The sequence below is a fragment of the Stegodyphus dumicola genome, chromosome 6 (assembly GCF_044657685.1).
Source record: "Stegodyphus dumicola isolate Sdum_Otavi_A_Nest chromosome 6, ASM4465768v1".
In the NCBI taxonomy this organism is placed as follows: Eukaryota; Metazoa; Arthropoda; class Arachnida; order Araneae; family Eresidae; genus Stegodyphus; species Stegodyphus dumicola.
In genome coordinates, this window is record NC_140773.1 from 18,728,671 (window position 1) to 18,753,819 (window position 25,149).

At 32.6% G+C, this 25,149-nt stretch overlaps 1 protein-coding gene across 1 annotated transcript in view; it reads left to right on the forward strand.

Annotated features, from left to right (window-relative positions):
• Positions 1–24,707, forward strand: part of LOC118190226 (organic cation transporter 1-like) — a 65,851-nt gene extending 41,144 nt beyond the window's left edge. Inside the window, exons 8-11 of the mRNA XM_035360906.2 lie at positions 629–834; positions 9,298–9,479; positions 19,357–19,520; positions 23,824–24,707. Coding sequence (XP_035216797.1) covers positions 629–834; positions 9,298–9,479; positions 19,357–19,520; positions 23,824–24,082 — 811 coding nt within the window. The 3' untranslated portion in view covers positions 24,083–24,707. The remainder of the gene's footprint in view (positions 1–628; positions 835–9,297; positions 9,480–19,356; positions 19,521–23,823) is intronic.
• Positions 24,708–25,149: the final 442 nt, after the last annotated feature.

A 25,149-nucleotide genomic window follows, 5' to 3' on the forward strand; every position in this document is an offset into this window, starting at 1 on the left:
GAAACCTTTCAGACTTTTCAGAAAGAAACTTTCTTTCTTTTTTATAGTTTATTCATTTATTAAATTTCAATAGTTTATATATTTATTTATTTAATTTTCCTTTCGGTTTAAAATTTTCCTTTCGGTTTTCGGTCCTTTATTTTCCTTTCGGTTCATAAAAATATTGAATTTTCGGTTTAACTTTAATAATATAAAATGTCTTTTAATTTATTAACATTATAATTTTATTTTATTGATTTAATTATAATTTATTAACATTATAATTAAAGCAATAAAATAAAAACATATGAAGGTACCTAAGTTATTACTGTGTTGCATTTTGTTCTGATGTTTGATATAGTTTGACGAATAAATAAAAGCAATTTCTTCTATAGCGCAAGCGGAGAGCGATATGTAGACAGTTTTATGTTGGTCTGAAACCAGTTATTTAATGAGTCAGACAGACGGAAGTAACAACAGCAGTGAAACTATTATTGCATGAATGTATAATTTTTATGGGTGAATTACCAATATTCCGCCTTAGATCGGGTTTGTTACTGTTTTATTTTTGTTGTTCTGTACCAAAACTCGTTCAGAATAATGCAATGAATTTCTAAACAACAACTTATTCTTGCTGATTTCCTTTCAGGACTGCAAGTTTCTTGGCATATGAAGGTCTGCAGTTAAATGTTTACAACTTAACTGGAAATGAATTCCTAAACTTCTTTCTTCTGGCGGTGATGGAAGTGCCAGGCAACTTAGCAAGTTGGTTACTGATGGAACGGTTTGGAAGGAGATTTACACTTATTATTAGCTTCATTCTTACAGGCCTTGTATGCGTCTTGTCTGTGATAGGTAAAAGATCTTTCGAAATAATAGAAACAATCTTAGGTTCTTTCTAATTTTTATTATGATTTTTAACAGTTGAAAATTCTCTTAGCAATTATATTTTTTTTACTTCTTTCTACGAAGTAAAGGAAGTATCGTTATGTCGAAAAATTTCGACATCATACTTCAATGATTCATACTTCCATTTTTTTTTCGTGACATCTTTACGTATGGACGCAATAAAGGACTTTTTTCCTAAACCGGATCGTAAAATGGATTCAAAAGGGATTTCTTCGTGACATCTGTACATAAGCACGTACGTATGTATGTATCTCGCATACGTCAAAAACGATTAGTCGTAGAACCTTGCTATTTTGTATAGGGAATTGTTATACCACACACACAGCTACCCGGCTCGGTGAGTTTTGTTTTTCCTTCTTGCTTGTTGGTAATTTGTGCATTTCGTCCTTTAAATGATGGCCACCCAGAGGGGGAAGTGGGTAGAGGCTCTGACTACCTTACCAAAGAGCCCAAGTTCGAACACCCGACAAGGCATGGACGTAAATTATCTGTCCCTTCATAGGAGGCAACGATGGCCCACCTATTAGTCACCTAAATAATAAAATTACTACCACTTTTAGCCTTAGAAGTGGGCAACGCCTATAATGGCTAATGCCCGCCATTTGAGAAAAATACTTGGAAAGTTATAAGCTATGTCTAAAGTACAAAAAGTTAAGAAGGCTGTAAAAGACACCTTTATTTTAAACTAAAAATAGATGAACAAAAGGCACACCTAGTGCTTACAAATCCGCCAGCCTTTATGGAGAGAACTCAAGGTAGAAACTAAAATATAGAACTAAATTAAAATAGCTAACAGCCAAAGGCTACATACAGCATTTTAATAACGAGTTTGGCTCGGAATTCATCGGTGTGAATTTAACTATCGCCAAGCAGCAACGCAGAACATAGAAACTCTGTTGTTTGCTGTGCTGTTTCTCATCCCCGTGACCAGCAGAGCTAGATCAGGTCCATGAGCTCATTCGCCCTGAAAGAGTCCAGTACAAAAAGGAGATCTTGAACCACATCCTGCTTGGTAAGCCTCAGACAAGATATGATGTGGTCAGGAGAGGCCTGTGCGGAGGAACACTTAGTGCATATTTCGAAGAGTTTATTACCACCGACAAAAGTCATTGATAACACATGGCCACTAAGGAATCTAGTAAGTGCAATTTGATCTTGTCTATTGCTGCTCTGAACCAAGGAGCCGCCAGGGCACTTACACTGGTACCATGGATGCACTGCTGGGACCATCCAAACGGCCTTATTCTTTGCCTTACATTTAGAAAATAGCTCCATATAAGTAAGAGGCGCGGCAGGTGTTGCAGTCACGCTAGCACCAGCTCTAGCCAAGCGGTCCGCAATTTCATTTGCAGCGACGTTTACATGGGACGGAATCCACTGAAAGTGATTCCGATGAGAAAGGGAAAGTTGTTTTAGTTTCCTGAGGATGTCTGCACTTGTAATATCCCTCCTTTTATGCCAATCAGCCAAGTGCTGGATGGCACGTTTACTATCTGAAAATATCCAGATATCTTTTGACTGAGGAAGCCTCATGATGGAGTCCAGACCCGCCAGAATTGCAATAAACTGGCTTTGAAATACCGAGCAGAAGTCTGGATTTCTTCTTTGAATTTTTATTTCTTGATCCCTAAATCTAATGTAAATGCCACTGCCAGAACTCTTATTAACAAGTTTACTGCCGTCCGTATACATGTGAACAGCTTCCATAGGGGCATACATTATTAATTATTTCAAGTGCTAACTGTTTCAAGTAGCGCGGCTATTCCACCTGTTTGCTAACCTAGATAGAAAGGTTAACATGAAAGTAAACCCCATCGAGACCTTCAGAGGGGTGAATAATCTGAGATAAGCTGTGATGTTCTTTAGAAATGGCGATAAGCCGGTCAGAAATAACCTGTCCAAAGGGACTACCACGTTTGAGTCTCTGGTTATTGCTCCATAACCCTAGAAACTCTATTATAGAAACTTTTCTAGAAACTCTTATCTAGAATAGTAAAACTAATAACGTGGTTTTCAGACTTCCGAACACACTCTGACTTAACAATCTCAAAACCTCACTTAAGTATACGAGAGCTAATTTTCATAAACGAAAAGACAGAAGTAACAGTAAGATTCTAGACATGAAATAACTGCTATGTAAATTAAGTAAACTTCACAACGTGATTGAATCATGTTGTTATGTTGCGGGTAAGGTTTTTATCCCTTTAGTTAAGCTGCATGCAATAGTTGTAGAACCATCAACAATTTAAAAGTGTAAGTACAGCTTAGCCTAACGTGGCGCGAATTTCTTAGTAGTATAGGGAATTAAGTCAAGTTGATACATCAAAATTCCATGTCTTTTTTGCCCAGTGGGACCAAACGTTAACTCACTTTGTTGCAGATAAATTTTGTCTTTCTGCCCGTAGGCTGAATTGCTTGTTCTTCGCATATAAACTATAATTTTAACTGTAAAAACTGTTTTTTTTAACTGTTTTTAACTTTTTTTCGTGTTTTTTTGTTTTTATGGATATTTGCCTTGCTGTGAAGTGAGAACTGAATTGATTGAATGAGAAGCATATATTTAACGGAATTCGAGGAAATAAATTGAAATGAAGTGCAGCAAAAAGTGTCCAGAATTTGCAGCAAAATGTGTCTTGTGCTCTGCACATCAGATTTTTTAGTAATGCAGTCATATTTATTATGGTACAAAGGCTAATAACAAAATAAACGTAGTTAGATTCATTAAGATATAAGCGTAATTTAGTATATGAATATATCTGTATCTGTATGTAAAAGGAATAAGTACAAAGTAAAAAGTCGTTCAAAACCTACACCAAGTTAGGAAGTGGTAGTGGTAGTAATACAAAATAAATTAAAACAAATAATACGTATAAAATTCATCCCACGTTTTAATTCGGAATAAATATATGCAAAAAGCAAAAAGCAAAAGCAGATGTGTACATCGGCAAACCGCAAGAAAAAGATTGGAAACAAATCAATGTTAAGAATGGAATATGAAATTTGCATCTTTCGCTGCATCGCCTGCACTTCTTTCGATTCAGCGGAAAATGTAATTTTTTTTTACTTCATGGCTTGATTTGACATGTTTTCCTCCTTTTCTTCCAATATGAAATTGCCCTTCTGGTTTTCTGTTTTCTTGATTTTTTTTTTGGGGGGGGAGTGCGTATGTTTATTCTGAATAGAAATTGTGATGAATTTTCTTTAAACGTATCGATATTTTCTTGAATTCGAACCATAAAAAATTCTCAAAATGCTCTGGTCGTTTGCACCACGAGCTTCTCGAATCATTCACATACATAATCTTAAAAAGGAGGAAGTAATCATAAACGTTTTTAGTTAAAACAATGTTTCAATGCTGCTTGTAATATAAACCCGTTTTAAAACACTATTTAAAAAGAAAGTGCAATAATATTAAGACGATAAGAATGTAAGTTAGTAAAAATGTATTAGAACTTTAGTAACCCTCGAATGTTAAGCTTCAGTTTTTCGAGTTAAATTTTTATATATACCCCCCCCAGCCTTTTTTTTTCTTGTCAAGCAAATCAAGCGAAGAGGAAAAAGGGTTAACACTTTTTTAATGAACAATTTTTTTCGACCTTCATAAAACTAATCTTTAAAAGCTTTAAATTAAATCAATAGACTTTTTAAAGATTAGGATTCGAAGAATTCAAATGCTCGTTTCACGAAACAAATGTTCCTTAAATTTCATGGCATTCGAGGATTCGAATGCCCCTACATTTTCATGTACGTATGTCAAATGAATAAGTAAGAATAGGAAGTAAAGTAACAATCTACAGCCCAGCTGACTTAAATATTCCAATTTGAAACTTAGACGGTAATTCAGAACCTTGTAGATGAAGTACACTGAAGAGAAAGAAAAAAAATATTGCAGAGTAATGAAATTTCGGCAATACATTTGTATAAGTAACATATTTAAATGATTAAATTTTCACGTTTGCAGATTAATTCAAGAGAAGATACATTTAAAATTTGAAAGCTAGTGTATTAATAATTAGTGTAACTGCCAGAATTTTGATTATAAGCATGCAAACATGCATGCATTGTGTCGTACAGGTGCCGGATGCCAGTTTGTGGGATGGAGTCTCATAACTGTTGCACTTCGTCGGTCAATACAGGTGCGTTTAATGGTGGTTGTGAATGAAACTGGAGTTGTCGTCCAAATGATGTCCCATAAGTGACCCATACGTCCCATGTGTGTCCTTTACGTCCAGTGATGTCCCATACTCTGTAAAGCATGTTGGGTTACAACAGCTTGCGAATTTTATCCTGTTGGAAAACACCCACTTGAATGCTGTTCATGAATGGTAGCAGAACAGGTTGAACCACCAGAGTGACGTACAAATTGCAATCAGGGAGCGCAAGATAACCTTGAGAGTGCTCTTGCAGTCATACGAAATTGCTCCCCAGATCATAACTTCTAGTGTAGGTCTAGTATGTCTAGGCGCAAAACCCGATTGGTTACAGGCCCTCGTTTGGTCTCCTTTTTGAACAGAAAACGGCCATCACTGACACCAAGCCAGAACCGGTTTTCATCACAAAACGCAACAGATCTCCATTCTGTCCTTCGATGACCTCTTTGGAGTCAGTAAAATGCTTGATACAAGGAGTCGGGCTCAGAGTTGTCCTCCAAGTAACAGATTTCTAATAGTTCGCTATGTTACTGTGGTGCCAACTGCAGCTCAAATTTCTGCTGCAGATGCAGAACGATGCGCTACAGCCATACGCGAAAACGGAGGTCTTTGTTCTCGGTAGTGCCACGTGGCGGCTCGGAGCCTGGTCTTCTTGAGCCAGTATCTTCTCTTGATTACTGCTGTCAACAATCATGCACAGTGAATACATTACTGCTAAGTCATTCTGCAATATCGCGAAAAGAAAATCTACCTTCTCGTAGCCCTATTATAGAAGACATCGTTCAAATTCACTGAGATATTGATAGCGACTTCTTTGGCTTCTTAAAGGTATTCTTGCCTAACATCAACTCATTATGTGAAATCTCAACAATAAATAAAGCTCAAGAAGTTTACAGGGCACATATTTAAAGCATTTAGAGGGCACATATTTAAAACAAAACTGATTTGCAAATTCATAGTGGCGCTATAAGCGTCACACTTATGTACCTAGTGCGATATTTGAATAGACGTCATCTTTCAGATGTATAAATATGCCTATCAAACTCCATTTTTCTAGCACAACATGTTCTTCGCGTTGGGAGTTTTTCCGTCAGTGTAGAAGTATCACAGTGTAATAATGTTATAAACTCATGAAGAACTGCATTTGAATGAAACTATGTAATGAGGAAAAGGGCATAATAGCGAATAAATTTCAGCCTCTTTGATCTCTAAATGCGCCCTTATCCATCAAATGCTTCACCTGAATTAATCATCCAGTTTGTTTCAGACAATTTCAGATAGTGCAAAAAGAGATTAATCAGTGACAGACTTAATTGTGTGAATTCCAGAACTCTGGCAGCAGATGTCAATGCATTAAAACTATAACCGGAAGCAAAGTATTTTCACGTTAATATGTTATGCTTTCCCCTAAAATTTCAATAATTTCTCGAAAGATAAATTTGACAGCTGTCGTAGTGAAGTGATTATAAGTCAGTAAGAGCCCTGTCGATTTTTCAGTCTTTTTAGGTGAAAAGTAGCGATAACATATTGGTTGTCTGAAAATATTACAACCACTTAAAATACCCCTATATCTACCACTTGTTTCAAATTACTGGAAGGGATCATACATCATCAGTATGCCCATTTCTACTGATGTCTCATAGCGACAGCTCGGACTGACTACATGGTACTACATTCCTTAGTTTTAATTGACTACATGAATGACATCTTCTCTAATTTTATCATAAATCTCTCACGGAGATTCTTTCATTTCGACAAAACGATCACAGTCACTTAAAGTCACATCAGGTTAGTATAACATATGTTTCAATAACTCCAATTTCCACAGTCGAAGGAGATATACGAGGAGAGCTAACATTATGACTCCGCACATAATTATAGAGGATGATGGGATTCTTCAGCTACGACAGCTTCTATATCCAGTATGAAGGAGAAAGTGACGATACTTGTTGATGACTCATAGCATAATCCTGCATGACAGCATGCAGTATCATAATCGAATACTGTCATGAAAACGTATTAATTATTAATATATTATGGTTTGTTTGTTTGTGGTCAGCAGCCCATCCTCCTGACTAGACCACTTCTTTCGAAATCTTCAGTTGCTCATCACCTCAACCTTTCTGTGTAAACTTTTAAAGCTTGCACTTTTTTTAGGATTAGTTAGTATGAGAAGGCATTTCGAGTGAGCCCATAACACATCCCTGGTATCCCTCATAATTTACCTGAAATTGACCAAAAGTCGGCCATTGTCTTATGGTGGTATGAGGTATAGGATCACATGCCATATTTTCTTAACAGAAGTCCTTATGACAATGACATCTTTGGCACAAAATGATTTTAATCGTTTAATCTTCGAAATGAAACAGGCATTACGAAGGAGCTATTGTAACTTAAGAGAGAAGGTTTTTCTCTATGGGGCAGAGTCTTATGGACTTCAACAGAAAAGGAGGGACTGATGATGTACGACGCCTTTCAGTGATTTGATAGAAGGTAGTAGATATAGCAAACATTCCATACTGAAGAACCTGCGCTTATGATGATGAAATCTTTTCAGATTTTTCTACGCATTGTCTGCCATTCCTTTTCATCCAACTTTGTGATTAGGATAAAAGCATCCAAAAGCTCTGAAGAAAGGAATGGCTTTGACTGTCCAGTTAGCGTATTAAGTTCTCTTGCATTCAAAATAAAAAAATCTGATGTGTACACCACATGACTTCCTTGTATTGGAATATTAAATTATACGCATTTTTCCAGCATTTTATTTAAACTTATTGGATTGAATTGAATCTACTTCGCCGACAGCGCATAAACCACAATAGAATAAATGCATTCTTTAAAATTCACTCTAGTATTTGTTTACCATAGCGACACTCTGGCGCTAGATTCACTTAACAGTATTAATAATTATATAACAGTTAACTTATATAATAATTATACAACGGAAACTAAGTTAACTGTTCTATAATCCAATAATTATAGAACAGTTAACGTATATATTTCGTTCGTATTATAAGTCATAATGCACAAAATTTATATCATTTAAAGAATAGAATTATCTAATCGTTGCCACATGTTCTGTTCAAATACTATAATAAAGCTAGAACGATGCATGAAAGAAATTAAGCAAATAAAACAAAAAAGAAACAGTTTTTCACAGACGATTGAGTGTTTCTCATTCAATTAATTCAGTTCTCACTTCGCGAGAAGGCAAAAATACATAAAAGCTCAAAATATCTATGGCAATAAAAAATGAATGCGTTATCTTTGTTGTTGCGAAGCTAAGTTTCTCTAGATTGGGAACAAATCCACTACTCTCCTGTTTCAAATGTAAACATCAATGGCCGCCATTAAAAACAGGCTTATCGGCAATTAAACAACTTTAAAATTGCTGATAATTCTAAAAATATTGCACACAGATTTACTAAAGGCATAAAATCCTTAACCAGAAGTTAAAAACAACATAATTCAATCATTTTTAAAGCAAAAATTTACAATTTACAAACATATAAGAGTAAAAAAACTGAGATCACTGAGCCGGGTAACAGAGTGGATATATATATAAATATATTTATATACGTTTGGTGCGGCCGAGTGCAACCAAAATACGAGGTGCACATCTACATGTTATAGCAGTCCTATATACAAAATTTCAACGTTCTGAGGCTACTCGTTTTCGAGTTATGCGAGATACGTACATACGCACGTACGTACATACGTTCGTACAGACGCCACGAAAAATTCTCTTCAGAATTAATTTTAAAGCAGTTTTATAATTTTTTTCAAGGAAAAGAGTATTTTATTGTGTCCTTACGTACAGACATGACGCAAAAACATCGTTAAATTTCATTCGATAGCGGTCAAAATGGATATTTTCGTTGAAATATGCTGCCTGAAACTTTTCGCGATTACAATACTTCATTTTTACTTCGTACAAAGAAGTAAAAAATTGTACACGCATTTCATCTTAGTAGAATAAGAAGAAAAGTAGGTACAATTTTTGACTAGAACCTCAAGTAGAATTTGTTGCATTTTGGGGTAATTTATACAAATGATAGGTTTGTGATATTATTCTTTCCTCTTTCTATGGATTATTCAGAAACATAGCATATTTAATTGACTTGGTTTGTGTTTCAGATTGTGTAGAATTCTTTTGATCATCCATTAACTTTAATGAATTTTGAAATCCATTTTCCATTTGATACTTTTAATATATTTGAAATCTATGATGTTTCATGAAAGTTCAATATCTTTCTAGAATATCCTTACAGTGATGTGGCAATTTCCATAATAGGCAAATTCCTATCAGCCATTACCTCCATGGCGACCTACCAAAGAAGTTCAGAGCTTTTCCCAACGGTAGTCAGATGCTTAGGATTGAGTATGTGCAGCATGGTGGCAACCATAATCACGCTTTGTATACCCTACATTGTATATCTTGTAAGTATTTGCTAAAAAGAATTTACTTTCAATAGAAAGCTCTTTTGTTTGAAATATAATAAAAATTTAAATTGTCCGTAGATTAGATTGTAACTTAAATTCCTTTTAGATTCTTAGAAATGCATAATTTGTTTCAAATATGGATGATAATATTAAGTAATTGTACATAAAAATTTCATTTTATTTTCATTTTATTAATTCTTTGGTTGCCTCGGTTAAAATGGAGGTACACAGAATCACCAATGTTTCGGTGGGATTAGGTTCAAACATTCGGTTCATCGATGTTTGTGACTACAGTATAAAGATAAGGGACTTAAAATCATTTGCCTTTTTCCGAAAAGCTGTTGCTAGGAGAAAAATGTAAAATACTGTAAAATTCTGTTTTTTGCGTGTAGTCAGTTACAGAATAGGACAAAGCATAGAAGCAGCTCTCGTGTATTTAGTTTTAATGTAAAATTTAATTTAAGTCCTTGTTACAATTTTGGTATACAAATGGATTTACGAAAGCGGATTGAGAGAAAGTAACTCACTATTATAATATTAACAACAGTATCTGATAACCAACCAAGTTCTGTCTCTCCCAAACTCTTGTTAGTGGACTGAGAAGCGTTTATCTGCTAATTTTACATCTCAAATATGCTGTTGGTAACATTTAAAGAATGCCGTCCTGTTCAATTTGCTGGTTAACGGAGTTAGCTGCCGCATCTTTGAACTCAGATTCTAACCCTGTATATTTTTAAATGTATACTAATTTACTGACTAGGGAAACTAAAAGTCCTGAAAGTCGTCACGACCGCTGTCAAACTGAAAATTTCCTCAAGAGGCTGGTGGTCGCGAAAGAGGGTTGCAGAACGCTTGGCTTTTATCTCTTGGAGTGTTTTCGATCAAAATTGCCATGGAGGTGAACAAAAGTCATACATTTACCCATATGCTGCCTAAGTCCTTGCTTAAAGACATGCGCCATTTTCTTTCTGTAGGCTACAATGAATTTCGTGGACATGATCCGCTTAAGATCAGGAAAATTAGCAACAATAGCAAAAGCAAATTTAAAGACTTTTATATGATACAGTGGAGCTTCTGGCGAATGGCAAATGTGGCTTCAAACTAATTGTCTAAATAAGTAACAAGGCTACACAGTACAACTTCTCGATTATTCGAATATTGATTACATTTATGATCGTTTACACGAGCTTTGTAACAAAATTCGTGCGGTCCTTAAACGTCCTTGAAATAAATTTTGGTCCTTAAAATTACTTAGTTTCGACCAAAATTTATCAACGGTCCTTACGTTTGCTCATCTGGCATTCATCTCTTTTTTAACTGCCATTCTGGTTGGGAATTAACATTTTGGAACAATTTAGAATTCAAATCATAATAGTAATGAAGCATCACCAAGCTGGTATCCTGTACAACAAGGAACAGTTAACCAAAAAATATAATTACTTGGTTGCATACTTGTAAGCACAATTTCTTAAAATTACTAATAAAATTTATAAAACAGCATTTTACAGGGCACAATATTATCAAAGACCTTGTTATTGACTTTTGCAATTATAAGTTCTCTACAAATAACAAATACAATAAATATTACTGCAAAATCAATTTCCTTCATCCTAACTATGATCATATTCAGTTTAGCAAAATTTTCAGAAAAAGTCAACAACTTTTTCCAGCTACCAAAGTACAGATCTCACCAGCTTTCAAGTATCAAAAACCTCTTAGTAAATTGCTAATTAACCACCATGAATTAGCTACTACAGCCCATTGATACTGTAAAGAGCTTCAATACAAAGATTTCATAGATAAATTTCATCAACATATTATAACAGGCAATTTAGCAATAGTTCAAAACCAACATTTAAGAATTTTAATGGAAAAAGGTACCAAATTTAGACCAGTACTAAAAATTAACAAACATCACAGTTTTAAAAGTTTCGTAAAAAATATAGACAAATTTATAGTTAAAACTAGTTTCAAATTAAATATTCCAAATTCTACCTTTATGGCATGGAAACATGCAGTATTAGAAGAATTCAAGCAAAAAATTCGAAGAATTGAATTTAATAGCCATTTACAGTGGAATATTCTCATACCTCTTTTACAGGATTTAAAACAAAATTTCATAATTACCAAAATTGACAAAGCCAATAATAACTTTAGCATAATATGAAAATTTTTTTATGTCTCATTAATTAATACTGAACTCAATAATGCCATTACTTACAAACTCACCAATCTACAAGAAAATGTTATTACAAACAAGCTAAAAGCATTTCATAAGAAACTGCAAATTTCACAACCATCTAACTACAATAGATTAGCAAATCTATATGCTCTCCCAAAATTTCATAAATCACCACTCAAATTTAGATTTATTGCTAATGGTACAAATAATTATAAAAAGAATATAGATTACATATTTGCAATTATACTTAAAAAAATCTGTAATTTAATCCAACATCTCGTTAACAAACAATACAATTATAGTTGGATTATTTATAATAATGCTCCAGTTCTCAGCAGTTTTAAAAGTTTAACAACCCACAACATTTTCCTGACATACTTGACATCCTTTGTATTGAAAGATGGAATATTTATCTGAATTGTGCATTATTTAATAACTACATTAAATACAATAATAAGATCTTTCAGCTAGTTAGAGGAATTCCTATGGGAGCAAACAGTTCTACACAAATTTGTAACCTATTTCTTTTTACATTTGAATATAAATTCCAACTCAGTTTAAATAAAAATGAATTAAAGCTATTTGCTCATACTTTTAGATACATAGATGATATTATAACTTTCAATAATAATTCTACTTTTGAGAAATTCAAAATTTACCCAAATAGTTTAACACTTAATAAAACGAATACGAATGAAGATACTATTGAATTCCTAGACCTGCAAATTATTAAACACAACAAAATTAAATTATTTGATAAAAGAAGGAATTTCCATTTTCCTACTATTAAACTAATTAATTGGAACTCTAATATCTCTAGAAAAGTAATAGAAAACACGTTTCATAGCCAAATTATCAGAATAAAAAATATATGTACTGAAAATGACGATTTAAAGGAAGAAATCATAAAACTAATTAATGTACAAGTTGATAACCAAGTACCACCAAAATTTATTAATTTATATATTAAAAAGGCAGGCCTTGACTTTACTTTATAATTTTTTGGCTCTTTTGGATATGATAACGTTACCTTAAACCTTAACTGGAGGGTAATGAAGGATATAAAAGAGTAGAGAAATTATTGTAAATTTTTATTGTAAATATTTTGTAAATATGTATATTTAATCAATTTAATCAATACTGGATTGTTTCCTTTTACTAATAAAGGGACAACTCTTTTCAAAAGTCTCAGTTATAGCCCGAATTGAGTGAAGATTTTAATCTTCTTCTTCTAATTTTCCATACTTTAGCCAGTATTTAGTTAAGTTTTGATATACCAATTAAATCAAGTTCATTAAACTTTTAATATTTTCTTTCATCAAATTTAAGTTTTATTTAACTTCCTAAAGGAATTTTTAGAGGTTTTTTAAGGACTTCATTTCAAAAAAATTTTGGGAAATTTTACTTTAAAACTTTAATATTAAAACATTTCAGTTTTTCTTAATTACTTTAATTTTTTGCAATTTTCACACAAAATATTTTTCACTTAATTTTTTAACAATTTTCACAATTTTTCAACAGAACACACATTTCAATTACAAACAGTTTACATTTTTTTCACATACCACTTCACTTTAATTTCCTTCAAGCAAACATACATCTCTTGATTGGCTCAGTTACTTAACTCCCTAAATAATTGATATTACTACCTTTAGGATTTTTAATTTAATTTAATTTAATTAATATTAATATTTACAAAAAAAAAAATTACTATAACAAAGATAGCAGCTTGACACTCAACTTTACCTACATAAGCGCCATCTATATAATTTGAAGAACATACTTACTTCTCTTTCACAACACTTTTGCAGACCCCAACACTGATATAGTAGGTAAGTTAGAATTAAAACTTACTATTTACTTGCTTTAAGTATTCTTTTTAAAATTTTTTTATGTAGTATCTAAGTATTTTTTAAATATGAAATTATATTTTTAAATATATATTTATTTTAAAAATTGTGAATTAGTTCTTTGTTTCATTTTGTTTTTTATTTCTTATTGGTTTATATGAATTATGTAAAGTTCTTTTATAGTTTCTTTTTATTGATATGCATATTCGTGTAGGGGAAGTTTCTGTAGACAAGGATTTCTAAAATACATTGGTTTCTAGATTTTTTTATTATTTTATAAAAAATTAATTTTTAAAAATTTAATTTTTTAAGAAAAAGTTTAATTCTTGACTTTACTTGCTTGTTTCTCAAAAGACTTAATTAGTATTTTCCTTTTTGAACTTTAATTCTTAAATGTTAATACTTAAATGTTAAATTCTAAGGGTACCACTTTATTGGAATTACTTTTGGTTTTGACTTTTACCCTTGCCTGCATGAGTGACGAAACACGAATTGAATGATTGGAGAGTTAGGTTTGGAGGCAACTTCCCCTTGATAAGTCTGTCTCCTGCCTACTCTACGGTCATTAACATATGCATTTTTTTAAAAAATTGTTTAATTTAATTTTCATTTAATTTTAATTTATTAAATTGGTAGAATTGTTTTCATGGATGGATTTTGCACTTGATTTGCTTATGCTTCTGAATTTAAATGATATTGTAGATTAGTTCGAGAATTAAATCTTTTACATGTTTGCATATTTTTAAATTATTTTAAATTATTTTGGCTTTTTTTAGAATTTAAATTTGCTTTTTTACTTTTTTACTTTTATACGTATTTGTTAAGAATTTAAATTTGTTTAAATTTAAATTTCATTCCTTGCAGCAATGGCGCAAAGAATATTTAATTAAATATGTATTTAAATTTAATTTTTTTAATTAAACTCAATTTATTCTTATGAAACAATATAATAAATTATATATTCAATAATCTGTTATTAGTCAAAAAGGGTTTTGTCCCTGAAGAACTATTGTTTTCGTTTTGCGATTTTGCGTTGAATCACTATAAATGTCCGTTTCGCTTTTCAAACTGTTGCCACCAAATCTTAGAGTCCTGAACTATATTTGAAGAAATTAAATAATGAAAAATCTGCATAAATGTCTTAATATTTCTCGGATTGTGATAAAACAACGGTACATAGAGCCATCGAATTTTGAATAACATAATCCTACTGAGAATATGGGCATATGGAAGGCCAAATTTGAAATTTGAAATTTGGAATTTGTTTTGTTATCGATTTCACATTTTGTAAAACTTTAACGAAATTTTGAGCAACAGACTCAACGATTTATTTTAAAATACAGAATGAATTTTTTATCATTTTAACTGCGATTGTGCTTTATTAACGAATATATATTTTTTTAAATGAAACGATTTTCCTAATAGTAACTACGTGAACTTTCTTAAAATATGGGTCTCAAATTTATGATAAGTGTCTCAAAACTGTTTAAAAATTTATAGGAGGTTGGTGTTATTTTCAAACATTTTTTTTTTTTCTAAATTTGCTTCATGTTAAATATACTACGATAAGAATGAATACCTACGTACTTCGATTCATTCTTAAGATAGTAGATAATTGCTTTAATTTATTAATTTGTCTTTACTGATAGGGTCTTATTTTTTGTTTCCCTAACAATTCTTAATTTTCATTTAAATTAATTTAATTAATTGAAATTAATTTCCTTCAGACTACGAGACCTGGCTAAGATTTTCCTTGGCAAATGCCAACCAGTACTCCAAGAGGACCTGGAAATAAAATACAGATGTATTGGGTGTTGGTGTATTTAATTATGGCAAAGCACACTAGGGCTATCTGCCTAAGGGGAGGGATGCCTTCGTGGAGGACTTTCTAAGGGAAACTGGCTCGTATACACGTTACACATGGGGAAAACCACGAAAACACTCATGCAGCCAGCCCGTTCGTGGGATTCGAACCTCGGACCGAACTACCAGTGTTCAGCGACTTTACCGCTCGGCCGCTGGTGGGCACCAGATGTATTGGGAAAGGGAAGTATGTATAGGGGATGATATACATATACACCAGATGTATAGGGAAACCAGAAAGTAATGTCGTTTCTGCGCATGTCGACAACAACATGCTAAGGGCAGAAGTGGAAGCAAATCCATGTCAAACACTCTTAACCAACCTTGGTCGACCATCCAAGAACATTTAAAACAGAATGGAAAAATAAGCAAAGCAAGTTTTTAAGTCCCCCATAATCTGTCCGAAAAGAACAAAGCCAATCTATCCATCACATGCAACGTATTGCTTCAACGGCACCAAACAGAACCGTTTTTTGATCGTTTGATTCATGGAGACAAAAAAAAAAAAAAAAAAAGTCCTATATGATAATCCAAACCTCAAAAGGCAGTTTTAATAGGGGTTACAAAGGGTTTACATCCCGAAAAGGCGCTTCTGGGTGTTTGATAGAGTATTTGCGGAATTGTTCATTTTGAACCTGGAAAAACTGTTAATGTAGACCTTTATTGTGAACAATTGGATCGAGTGAACCAATCTTTAATCGAAAAATATCTTTCGATTGTCAACGGAAAAGGCGTCATTCTGCAACACGACAATGCAAAACCGCACTGTGCAAGACGAACACTGGAAAACTATAATGAATTGGGGTGGAAGGTACTGCCTCACCCACCATATTCGACCGATATCGCACCCTCGGATTTCCATTTATTCCGATTCCTACAACATTTTCTTAGTGACAAAAAATTTGAAAATTTGGATGATGTCCAAAATGCCATCTCGAGATATTTTACTCAAAAACCAATTGATTTTTATAGGTCTGGGATTGAAATCGGTATACTAGATGGCAAAAGGTTGCTGATGACGAGGGTGATTATATTATTGATTAAAAAAAGAATTTGTCACAAATTTATTCGTTTGAATTTAATGTAAGAAAGCGACATTACTTTCCAGTCCCCCTAATAAATTTGAAATGATCCTATCGTTTATAACGTTAAGTTAGCTTTTAAATCTTTTGTAACACCTCTCCTGATCACTGTTATAGGGGAAGGGAAGGTCTGCCTTTGAAAAGTCACCTTTGGCACCTTACATGTGACAGTACAGCTTTGGCCAGCACCCTTCTCATTTTTATCAAGCATAACCATGAAGAAGGGAAACCATGTATCCCTGATAAAAAGAGTTTCCTTTCCTCTCGAAGAGATTTTCAGCTTGAATAAATTTAAGCTCAATCATATTTTAAAGGTTTTATGTTGCAAAGTCACGTCCTATTTGGTGAGCATTCTTTTCTGATTATGGTATCTACATGTAAACGAACTATCATTGCATAAAGTAAATTATTAAAGAAGCAGTTACTCATTACTTCAAAATAATTCAAAAGTCAATGTGCTCACTGATTATTATAATTGTATCACTGATTATTATTGTGGATTGCTGTTATTATTGTGGCTTGCTCACTGATTATTATTGTGGGTATTCAATAACTGTATGCATTTTTTACATGGTACTGTTTTTCTTGCTGTTGTTGGAAACAATAGAGGAAAACAATGTTGATTACCAACATAAAAATTTGATGGTGAAAACAAATTTCTGCTCATTTAAATTCGGCATTTTACTTAAAGTTGTTATTTTTTTTTTAATCATGAAAATTGATTATCCGGCTCTATCTTAGTCCCGCTCAATTCCGATTATCGATGCCGTATTATAAATTATCAGTTATATCTGCAATAAAGAATAAATTATATATTTAAATACGAAATACGAATAAGACAAGAAAATAACAGTTTCTGGCCAAGCATTTAATTAAATTACTATAAGAAAAATGACAATAATAAGTATTGAAGAATGTTTTTAGTTACTGTTTAATGGCAAATGATTTTCCTATGTTTTACGTTTATGAAGTAATTTCCAGCTTATATGAAATACTGATCTAAGGGATAATAAATCATATATCTACACTAATGTTGTTTCCGTTATTATGACTACTCCCGCTTGTCTTAAATCAGAGCAATACCACGAAATTCGTCGTGACAAGGAGTCAAGATTGACCCTGTCACCATTGAGATGACAGTCCCATCCCTCTTTCCCTACCACCAACCTCTCCAAACGACTTACGGCTCGCCGCAGGTTTTGAGTGCCCTATACCGCCCCGACACTACACATTTACAAATATCTATGTCATCTTCGGTATTCGAATGCGGGCTCTTCGATATGGTAATCAGAATCACTTCACACTATCCTGGTTTGGCGGACGTAGCACTAGCGACGAGTGAAACACCAAACGTGATGCTCTTATTTTTTATCTTTCATTTAAAATTCTAAGAGTTTTCAGTTGCTTCTGTTATTATATCAAATAACAGCTTTCTCTTTTGTTCTGTCGAACGTAATTATAAAAAATAACCTATCTATTCTAATTCATGTTTCATGTACACTATAGCCTTTTCCCATAACACCAGTCATAACGTTTTAATAAATATATTTCCTGAACAAAAATTAGTTGATAATTAATTGATTGATTAATTAATAATTATTTTATAATTATTTTATAATTATTATATATTAAACTTTTAATATTAGAATGAATTCAACTTCCATATTAATCAGTGTCTTAGTTTTTTTTTTAATTGAAAATAGATAAACATCGTATGTCCGACAGCAAACGATTTCTTACAAAGTGATAAGAAAATGGAAGCTGAACTGGTTTGATTAATCAGGACGCTTAGTAATCTCAATTAATTATCGGTTGTAAGAAAAACGGAAACATTTATGCTTTGTTTTTTCGTCTCAAGGATTATCGCAGTAGAATTAAGTGTTTATTTATTTATTGATTCCGCTGCTGATTCATAGATGCCTACTAAGAAGAAGAAGGTAATGAATTCCAAATTGTTTATAACAGCTTTCTTAAACTTTCCGTCTTTGCGGGGCATTTGAAATTACATTCATGTTCAAGGAACTGCTATACAAAATAATTTCATGAACTTTCTAGACACCTTGAAGAAAACCTTTTCAAGGTATTCACTGTTTTCAGTTCCAGGAATTTGTTTCATAGAAAAATAAAAAGTTTGCTACTTTAGTGAACATTATGTTTGCAAGCTACGATTAATTGCCTTAAGTTTGCCATTGAGGACCTTGTGCCGAAGCTATTCAGTGAAATAAATTGCACAGTTGAATCTTGAACAATTAAGTCTTTAAATAAACGCACAATCTCCAAGCTGAGTTTATTTACAGTGAAGCAACAGTGTAGAAATTTTTCCCTTCTCTTTCCCTTTGTAATTTGGAAAAACTCGTTTTAAATATAATTTATAGCTTTCATTCTGGAGGTTTAATTGTTAAACTCTTATGCGTGTGTGTGTGATTATGGCAAAGCTTCGAGGGCTATCTCGCCTAAGGGTAGGGATGCCTTCGTGGAGGACTTTCTAAGTTAAACTAGCTCGTACACACGTTAATCATGGGAAAAACCACGAAAATGCCCATGCAGCCAGCCCGTCCGCGGGATTCGAACCTCGGACCGAACTACCAGTGTTCAGCGACTTTACCGCTCGGCCGCTGGTGGGCCTGTTAAACTCGTAAACTTAACTTAGCTGCTTACGTTAAAATTTCTTTAGTTTTTTTTAATCTGCACTCTAAAATCAGATTGAATTTTGATTGAATTTTTAAACTATCCATGAAATACGTTGGAGAAAATTCAAAAAAAAATTTTAAAGCCTTTTTTGGAAAAATTAAATTTAGAACTAAAATTTATTGTCTAAAAATTTGATTTTCCTTCTATGAATTCTTTCATTTATTCTATGCATAATTTTGAAAATATAAATCAAATTTGCTTTTTAGGGTGTCTACGGGAAATCCATTCCATTCTTGACGATCGGAATCTGCTGTTTATTGGCAGGGGTTTTATCTGCTTTTCTCCCAGAGACTCTGAATAAAAATTTGCCTCAGACGATAAATGATGCCAAAGAATTTGGAAAGGATCAGAAGTTCTTTTCATTTAACAGGTAATACGATGAACTTGAACTGCTTGATAAAGATTACATACCTTTCATAAAAAAACTATTGTTTTAAATAAATTTAATTTAAGTTAATTATTTATAACCCATTTACTCCTTCTTATTCATTATTATATGTTTTATAAAATCTACTCTTATACCCTTTAAACCGGAATCTTTGTTCTTTCAGGAAAACTTAGATTACGTTATTGGTTAATGACAAGCGCAAAAGGACTATTCGCCTTTTATTTTTATTTATCTGCTTGTAGAGACATTATGTATTTTTTAAAGCAGGAGAGATGAAAACTGAGCAAAGCTCTCGCCGGAACTCGAACCATGGACCTCTCGAATACACGCCAAGTGTGCTGGCCATTACGCCACGAAGGCAGGCTGAGAAGGCGGGAAAAATACCTTATATACTCCCCTTTTAAAGGGCGACTGGGGATTATGGTAAACAATCGCCAAATCTTGGTGGTGGATAATCGTGATCCGCCACCTATTTTTAATTAGGGCGCCACTGTAGAAACATTAGGTATTTTTTTGAAAGCAAGAGATGTGAAATGTGCAATGCCCTCTTCCGGATTCTAACCACGAACCTCTCGAATACGCGTCGAGCGTGCTGATCATTACACCACGAAGGCATGCTAAAAAGGCGGGAGAAATAACAATTATGTTTACTTATTTATTTGTGGAATTAAAGAAAATAACCTTAAGGATTCACATATTTGAAATACTAAATGTGGATCAGAAGGCCCCCAGAAAGTGAAGGAATGACGCAAGTGTCCCATTTACCTTCGCCGAAAGCAAGTTCTGCGTCCTACAAAATTTTCTCTTGAAATACACATAATTTCTCTTTCAAACTGACTTCTATCCAAGGTTTATTTAAGTTTACCAATAATTAAATTAACAGCAATAGTACTGCTTTTTCTCAAAAAAATACATTCGGGAAGTGAGTTCGCTTATTAGTTCGTTTATTAAACGCATGGATCTTCGACCACCCGTTACTGTAAAATATATAAAGTAAAGCCTTGCCGAATACGGAGGTTACATCATTAGCACATGGCGTATACGGCAAAATCGCGTTCCTCGAAGTTAACGTTCTGTGGGATAAACTGGTTAGGTAAATTTCCGCTTAAGAAAGTAAGTGTAATTTTTGAAAACTTAAATAATAGTATAATTAAAGGGGGAAAATGAAACAAACGTTAATTTAAAAATCTTCTATTACTGCTTAAAAAGTAGGTACAAGATACAATTATTTTTTTAAATAGCTGGTGATATGTGCTTGGAAAAATGTCTGATGCAACTCATAAAACGTTTAGCAGTAATGATTGCAAAGTTTTTCTATACCTCTCATAAAGTATCTTTTCCTTTCATCATTTCGATTAATTTCCACTATAAAAACTATACTTTTTAACAATTATAAGGTAATTTCTCTCTCCTTTCTGCATGCGCAACGGTTAGCATACTCGGCGCCTTATAGAGAGACCCAGGTTCGAATACCGGCGAGTACAGTGCTCATTTTTCACATCTTTCACATCAAAAAAGACCTAATGACTGTACAGCGGCGTCCGAAATAAAATGTGGTGGATCATGATTCTTCACCTCCAGGATTTGATGATTGGGTCCCCTAATCCTCAATCGCCCTCTAAAAGGCGGATTTTATAAGATATTTTCTCTCTCCTTGAAAAATGTCTTCGGTGTGTACCGCTAGCACACTCGCCGCGTATTGGAGAAGTCTAGGTTCGAATCCCGGCGAGGGTCATTTTTCAAGTCTCGAGCATCGAAATGACCTAATGACTCTACAAAATTAATTTAATTTCTCACCTATTAAAGGCTCTTCAACTTCTTCACTATCGTTGTTTTATCATCGACTGGCGTTTTAATATCCTCCAGTTCTTCATTTCATTCATCGTCATTCTCGATTAATTCTCTAATTTCTCCTACTTCCGTATCTGAAAATCCTTCACTGCTTATTGCTTCAGTAATCTGCACTATTTCCTTAGCTTCGTTTTCAGTCGATGGAAATCCTATACAATTATTGACAACTTCTGTCCAGCGCTGAAGTCAGCAAGTACTATTCATTGCTGATGAATTCCCTTGTTCCCATCCGATTTTAATCATTTCTGTGCAGTGCATTATGTTGAATTGCTTCCAAAATGCCATATATGTGTCCTGCTTATCTTCGTCTAGTATTATATTTGTAAGGATGTAAACATCGAGATATAATAGACTTTGAGTGCTTTTATGATTCCTTGCTCCATTGGTTGGATTAAGGAAGTGGTGTCCGATGGGAGAAATAAAACGTCTACATTTGGATGTAAAATTGTGAGGGCTTCAGTACCGTGCCCTGGAAGATCATCAAAAATTGGGAGAGTTTTAAACCTCGGGTTTTGCTTTTTTAAGTAACATTTGACTTCTTTAATAAGTGAATGAATTCTTAAACCAGTCAGCAAAGAGGTCAATACCAACGAGGCCGACGCTTTGCAGCTGACCGCGTATAACTGAAATTCTCCCGCTGGATAAATTAAACTGAGACAATTAAAAAAATCTGATGTGTACACCACATGACTTCCTTGTACGGAATATTAAATTATACGTATTTTTTCTTACATTTCATTTAAACTTATTGGATTAAATTAAATCTACTTCGCCGACAGCGCATAAACCACTATAGAATAAATGCATTCTTTAAAATTCACTCTATTTGTTTACCATAGCGACACTCTGGTGCTAGGTTCACTTAACAGTATTATATTTAGTTCATATTATAACTTAAAATGCACAAAATTATCTAATTTAAAGAATTATCTAATCGTTGCCACATGTTGTATTCAAATACTATAATAAAGCTACAACGATGTATAAAAGAAATTAAGCAAACAAAACAAAAAAGAAACAGTTTTTCACAGACGATTGAGTATTTCTCATTCAATTAATTCAGTTCTCACTTTGCGACAAGGCAAAAATACATAAAAACTCAAAATATCTACATTAAAAATTACGAAGTAAATCTTAAACACTTATTCCCTCGAAAACATTCCAGAAAGGATTAAGCATGATTTAATTCGCAATAATAAATGAAGGCGTTATCTTTGTTGTTGCGAAGCTAAGTTTCTCTATATTGGCAACAAATCCACTATCCTGCTGTTTCAAATAAAAACAAGCAATGGCCACCATCGAAAAATTTATTAGGCTTAGCGGCACTTAAACAACGTTAAAATTGTTGATAATTCTAAAAATATTGCCTACAGATTTCCTAAAGGCATAAAAACCTCAACCGAAAGATAAGAACATCATAATTCAATCATTTTTAAAGCAAAAAATGTACAATTTACAAACATACAAGAGTAAAGAAACTGAGATCACTGAGCCGGGTAACAGAGTGGATAAATATATAAATATATTCATATACGTTTGGTGCGGCCGATCACAACCAAAATACGAGGTGCACATCTACATATTATAGCATATATCCTATATACAAAATTTCAACGTTCTGGGGCTACTTGTTTTTGAGTTATGCGAGATACGTACGTATATACGTACGAACATACAGACTCCACGAAAAATTCTCTTCAGAATTCATTTTAAAGCAGTTTTATAATTTTTTTTTGGAAAAAAAGAGTCTTTTATTCTGTCTTTACGTAGAGATATCACGCAAAAACATCGTTAAATTGCCTTCGAAAGCGGTCAAAATGGATATTTTCGTTGAAATATGCTGCCTGAAACTTTTCGCGATTACAATACTTCCTTTTTACTTCGTACAAGGAAGTGAAAACGCGTTCACGCAAAATAGCTTTTCACAAGTCCACGTTCTGCAAGTGTTTCCTAAATAGTTATCCAATCATTCTAATGTTCCACGTATTACAACTATGAAGAAAAATGATTCATGCTTTCAAAATATATCGTAGCTGATGCAGAACATTCTTTTTTTAAACATTTAATTAATTTTTAATTTAATAAAGGAAAACTAGATAGATGACTATGCTAATTGGGTATTAGTTGTCACTCTTATGAATGTTCATTTTTTAATCAAACCTTTAAAATTAACTTCTAAATACCAATAATGATTATTTTCTTTTACAAATTGTTTGAAAATTTTAATTGATGAATGATACTTGAAAATATGTGAAGCAATAAATTACTTGTTGTTTTGCAGTAATGATTGCAAAGTTTTTCTCTACCTCTCATAAAGTATCTTTTCCTTTTTATAATTCTTATTTATCCTTTATTATTTATCTTATTAAACCTACCCTTTATCTTATTTATCCTATTAAAAGTCCTTTTTATAATTCTTATTTATCATTTTTAGGAAAAAACCACAAGACAGGACAGACAGACAGATCCCTATCTTACTTTCAGAAAGAAAAACTGCCAACTGCATGAGCGATGAAGAAAATTCATTATTGGAATGTTCACTACAGAAAGGAAAGATTATGATATTGCCAAGGAATGTAGAACATGAAAACGAGGACAAAGAAAAGAACAATAAATTGTTATTTCGGAATACAAAAAGCTTAGAAGAAGCAAATAATGCAATAAATGAATCATTAGCGAATGGTTTACCATGAAATTTACTTTTGGAAGAGAACCTTAAAAAAAAAAAAAAAAAAAAATGTATGAGTGGTAATTTAGTATTTGAAATAAAAAATATTTTAATTTAAGTAAAAACATGATTTCCTGTGAGATAGGTATGGTATTTTGCATCATTTCTCACTCCATCCAATGTTTCTAAGAAGTGACTGAATTTTATTAATTTTGATCCTACACCTAGACTGATGGTTCAATTTATGTCGGATTGAATCATAACAGAACCAGGAGTGCAAATAAAAAATAACTAGTCTCGAAAATTTCATAGAAGACTTTTATATTTTCTTTGTAGACTTTTATATAAGTTCTCGATATGACGGGATCCAAAATTGTACTCTTCACTTAGTATAACCGAAGGTATAACTATCATTTACTGGTATAACTATCATTTACTTAGTATAACCGAAGGTATAAATATCATTTAGGACTGGGGTCTCAAACTAAGACTTCATGCTGACTGAAAACATGATCTAAAAACAGCTGGCGTGCCAAAATTATTTATTTATTTATTTATTTTGACAAAATGAAAATTTTTTTTGTTAACAAAATGAAAAACATTTAAATAAATTTTAAATTTTGCTTTCTAAATATCTATCAAAACGTAAACAAAAAACAACGATATCATAAATGAAAACAAGTAATATAAAAAAAATTTTTTAAGTCAATTCCTACTACTATTTTAGTTACTTTTATTAACATTATTAAGATTTTATTTTAGTTACTTTTTATTTTAGTTACTTTTATTAACATTATTAAAATTTTATTTTAGTTACTTTTTATTTTAGTTACTTTTATTAACATTATTAAAATTTTATTTTAGTTACTTTTTATTTTAGTTACTTTTATTAACATTATTAAAATTTTATTTTAGTTACTTTTTATTAACATTATTAAAATTTTTTCGTTTCTAATTTATGAAGCTGATGGTGGTCTACAATTCCTCATTCTATCCATCTTTTGTAATGCTTCATTATTGCAAGGAACCTTTCCAGTGAGTTTCGAGCAGTCCAGTTCTTCCATTAATATTCCATCTAATGTCTTCTACAGC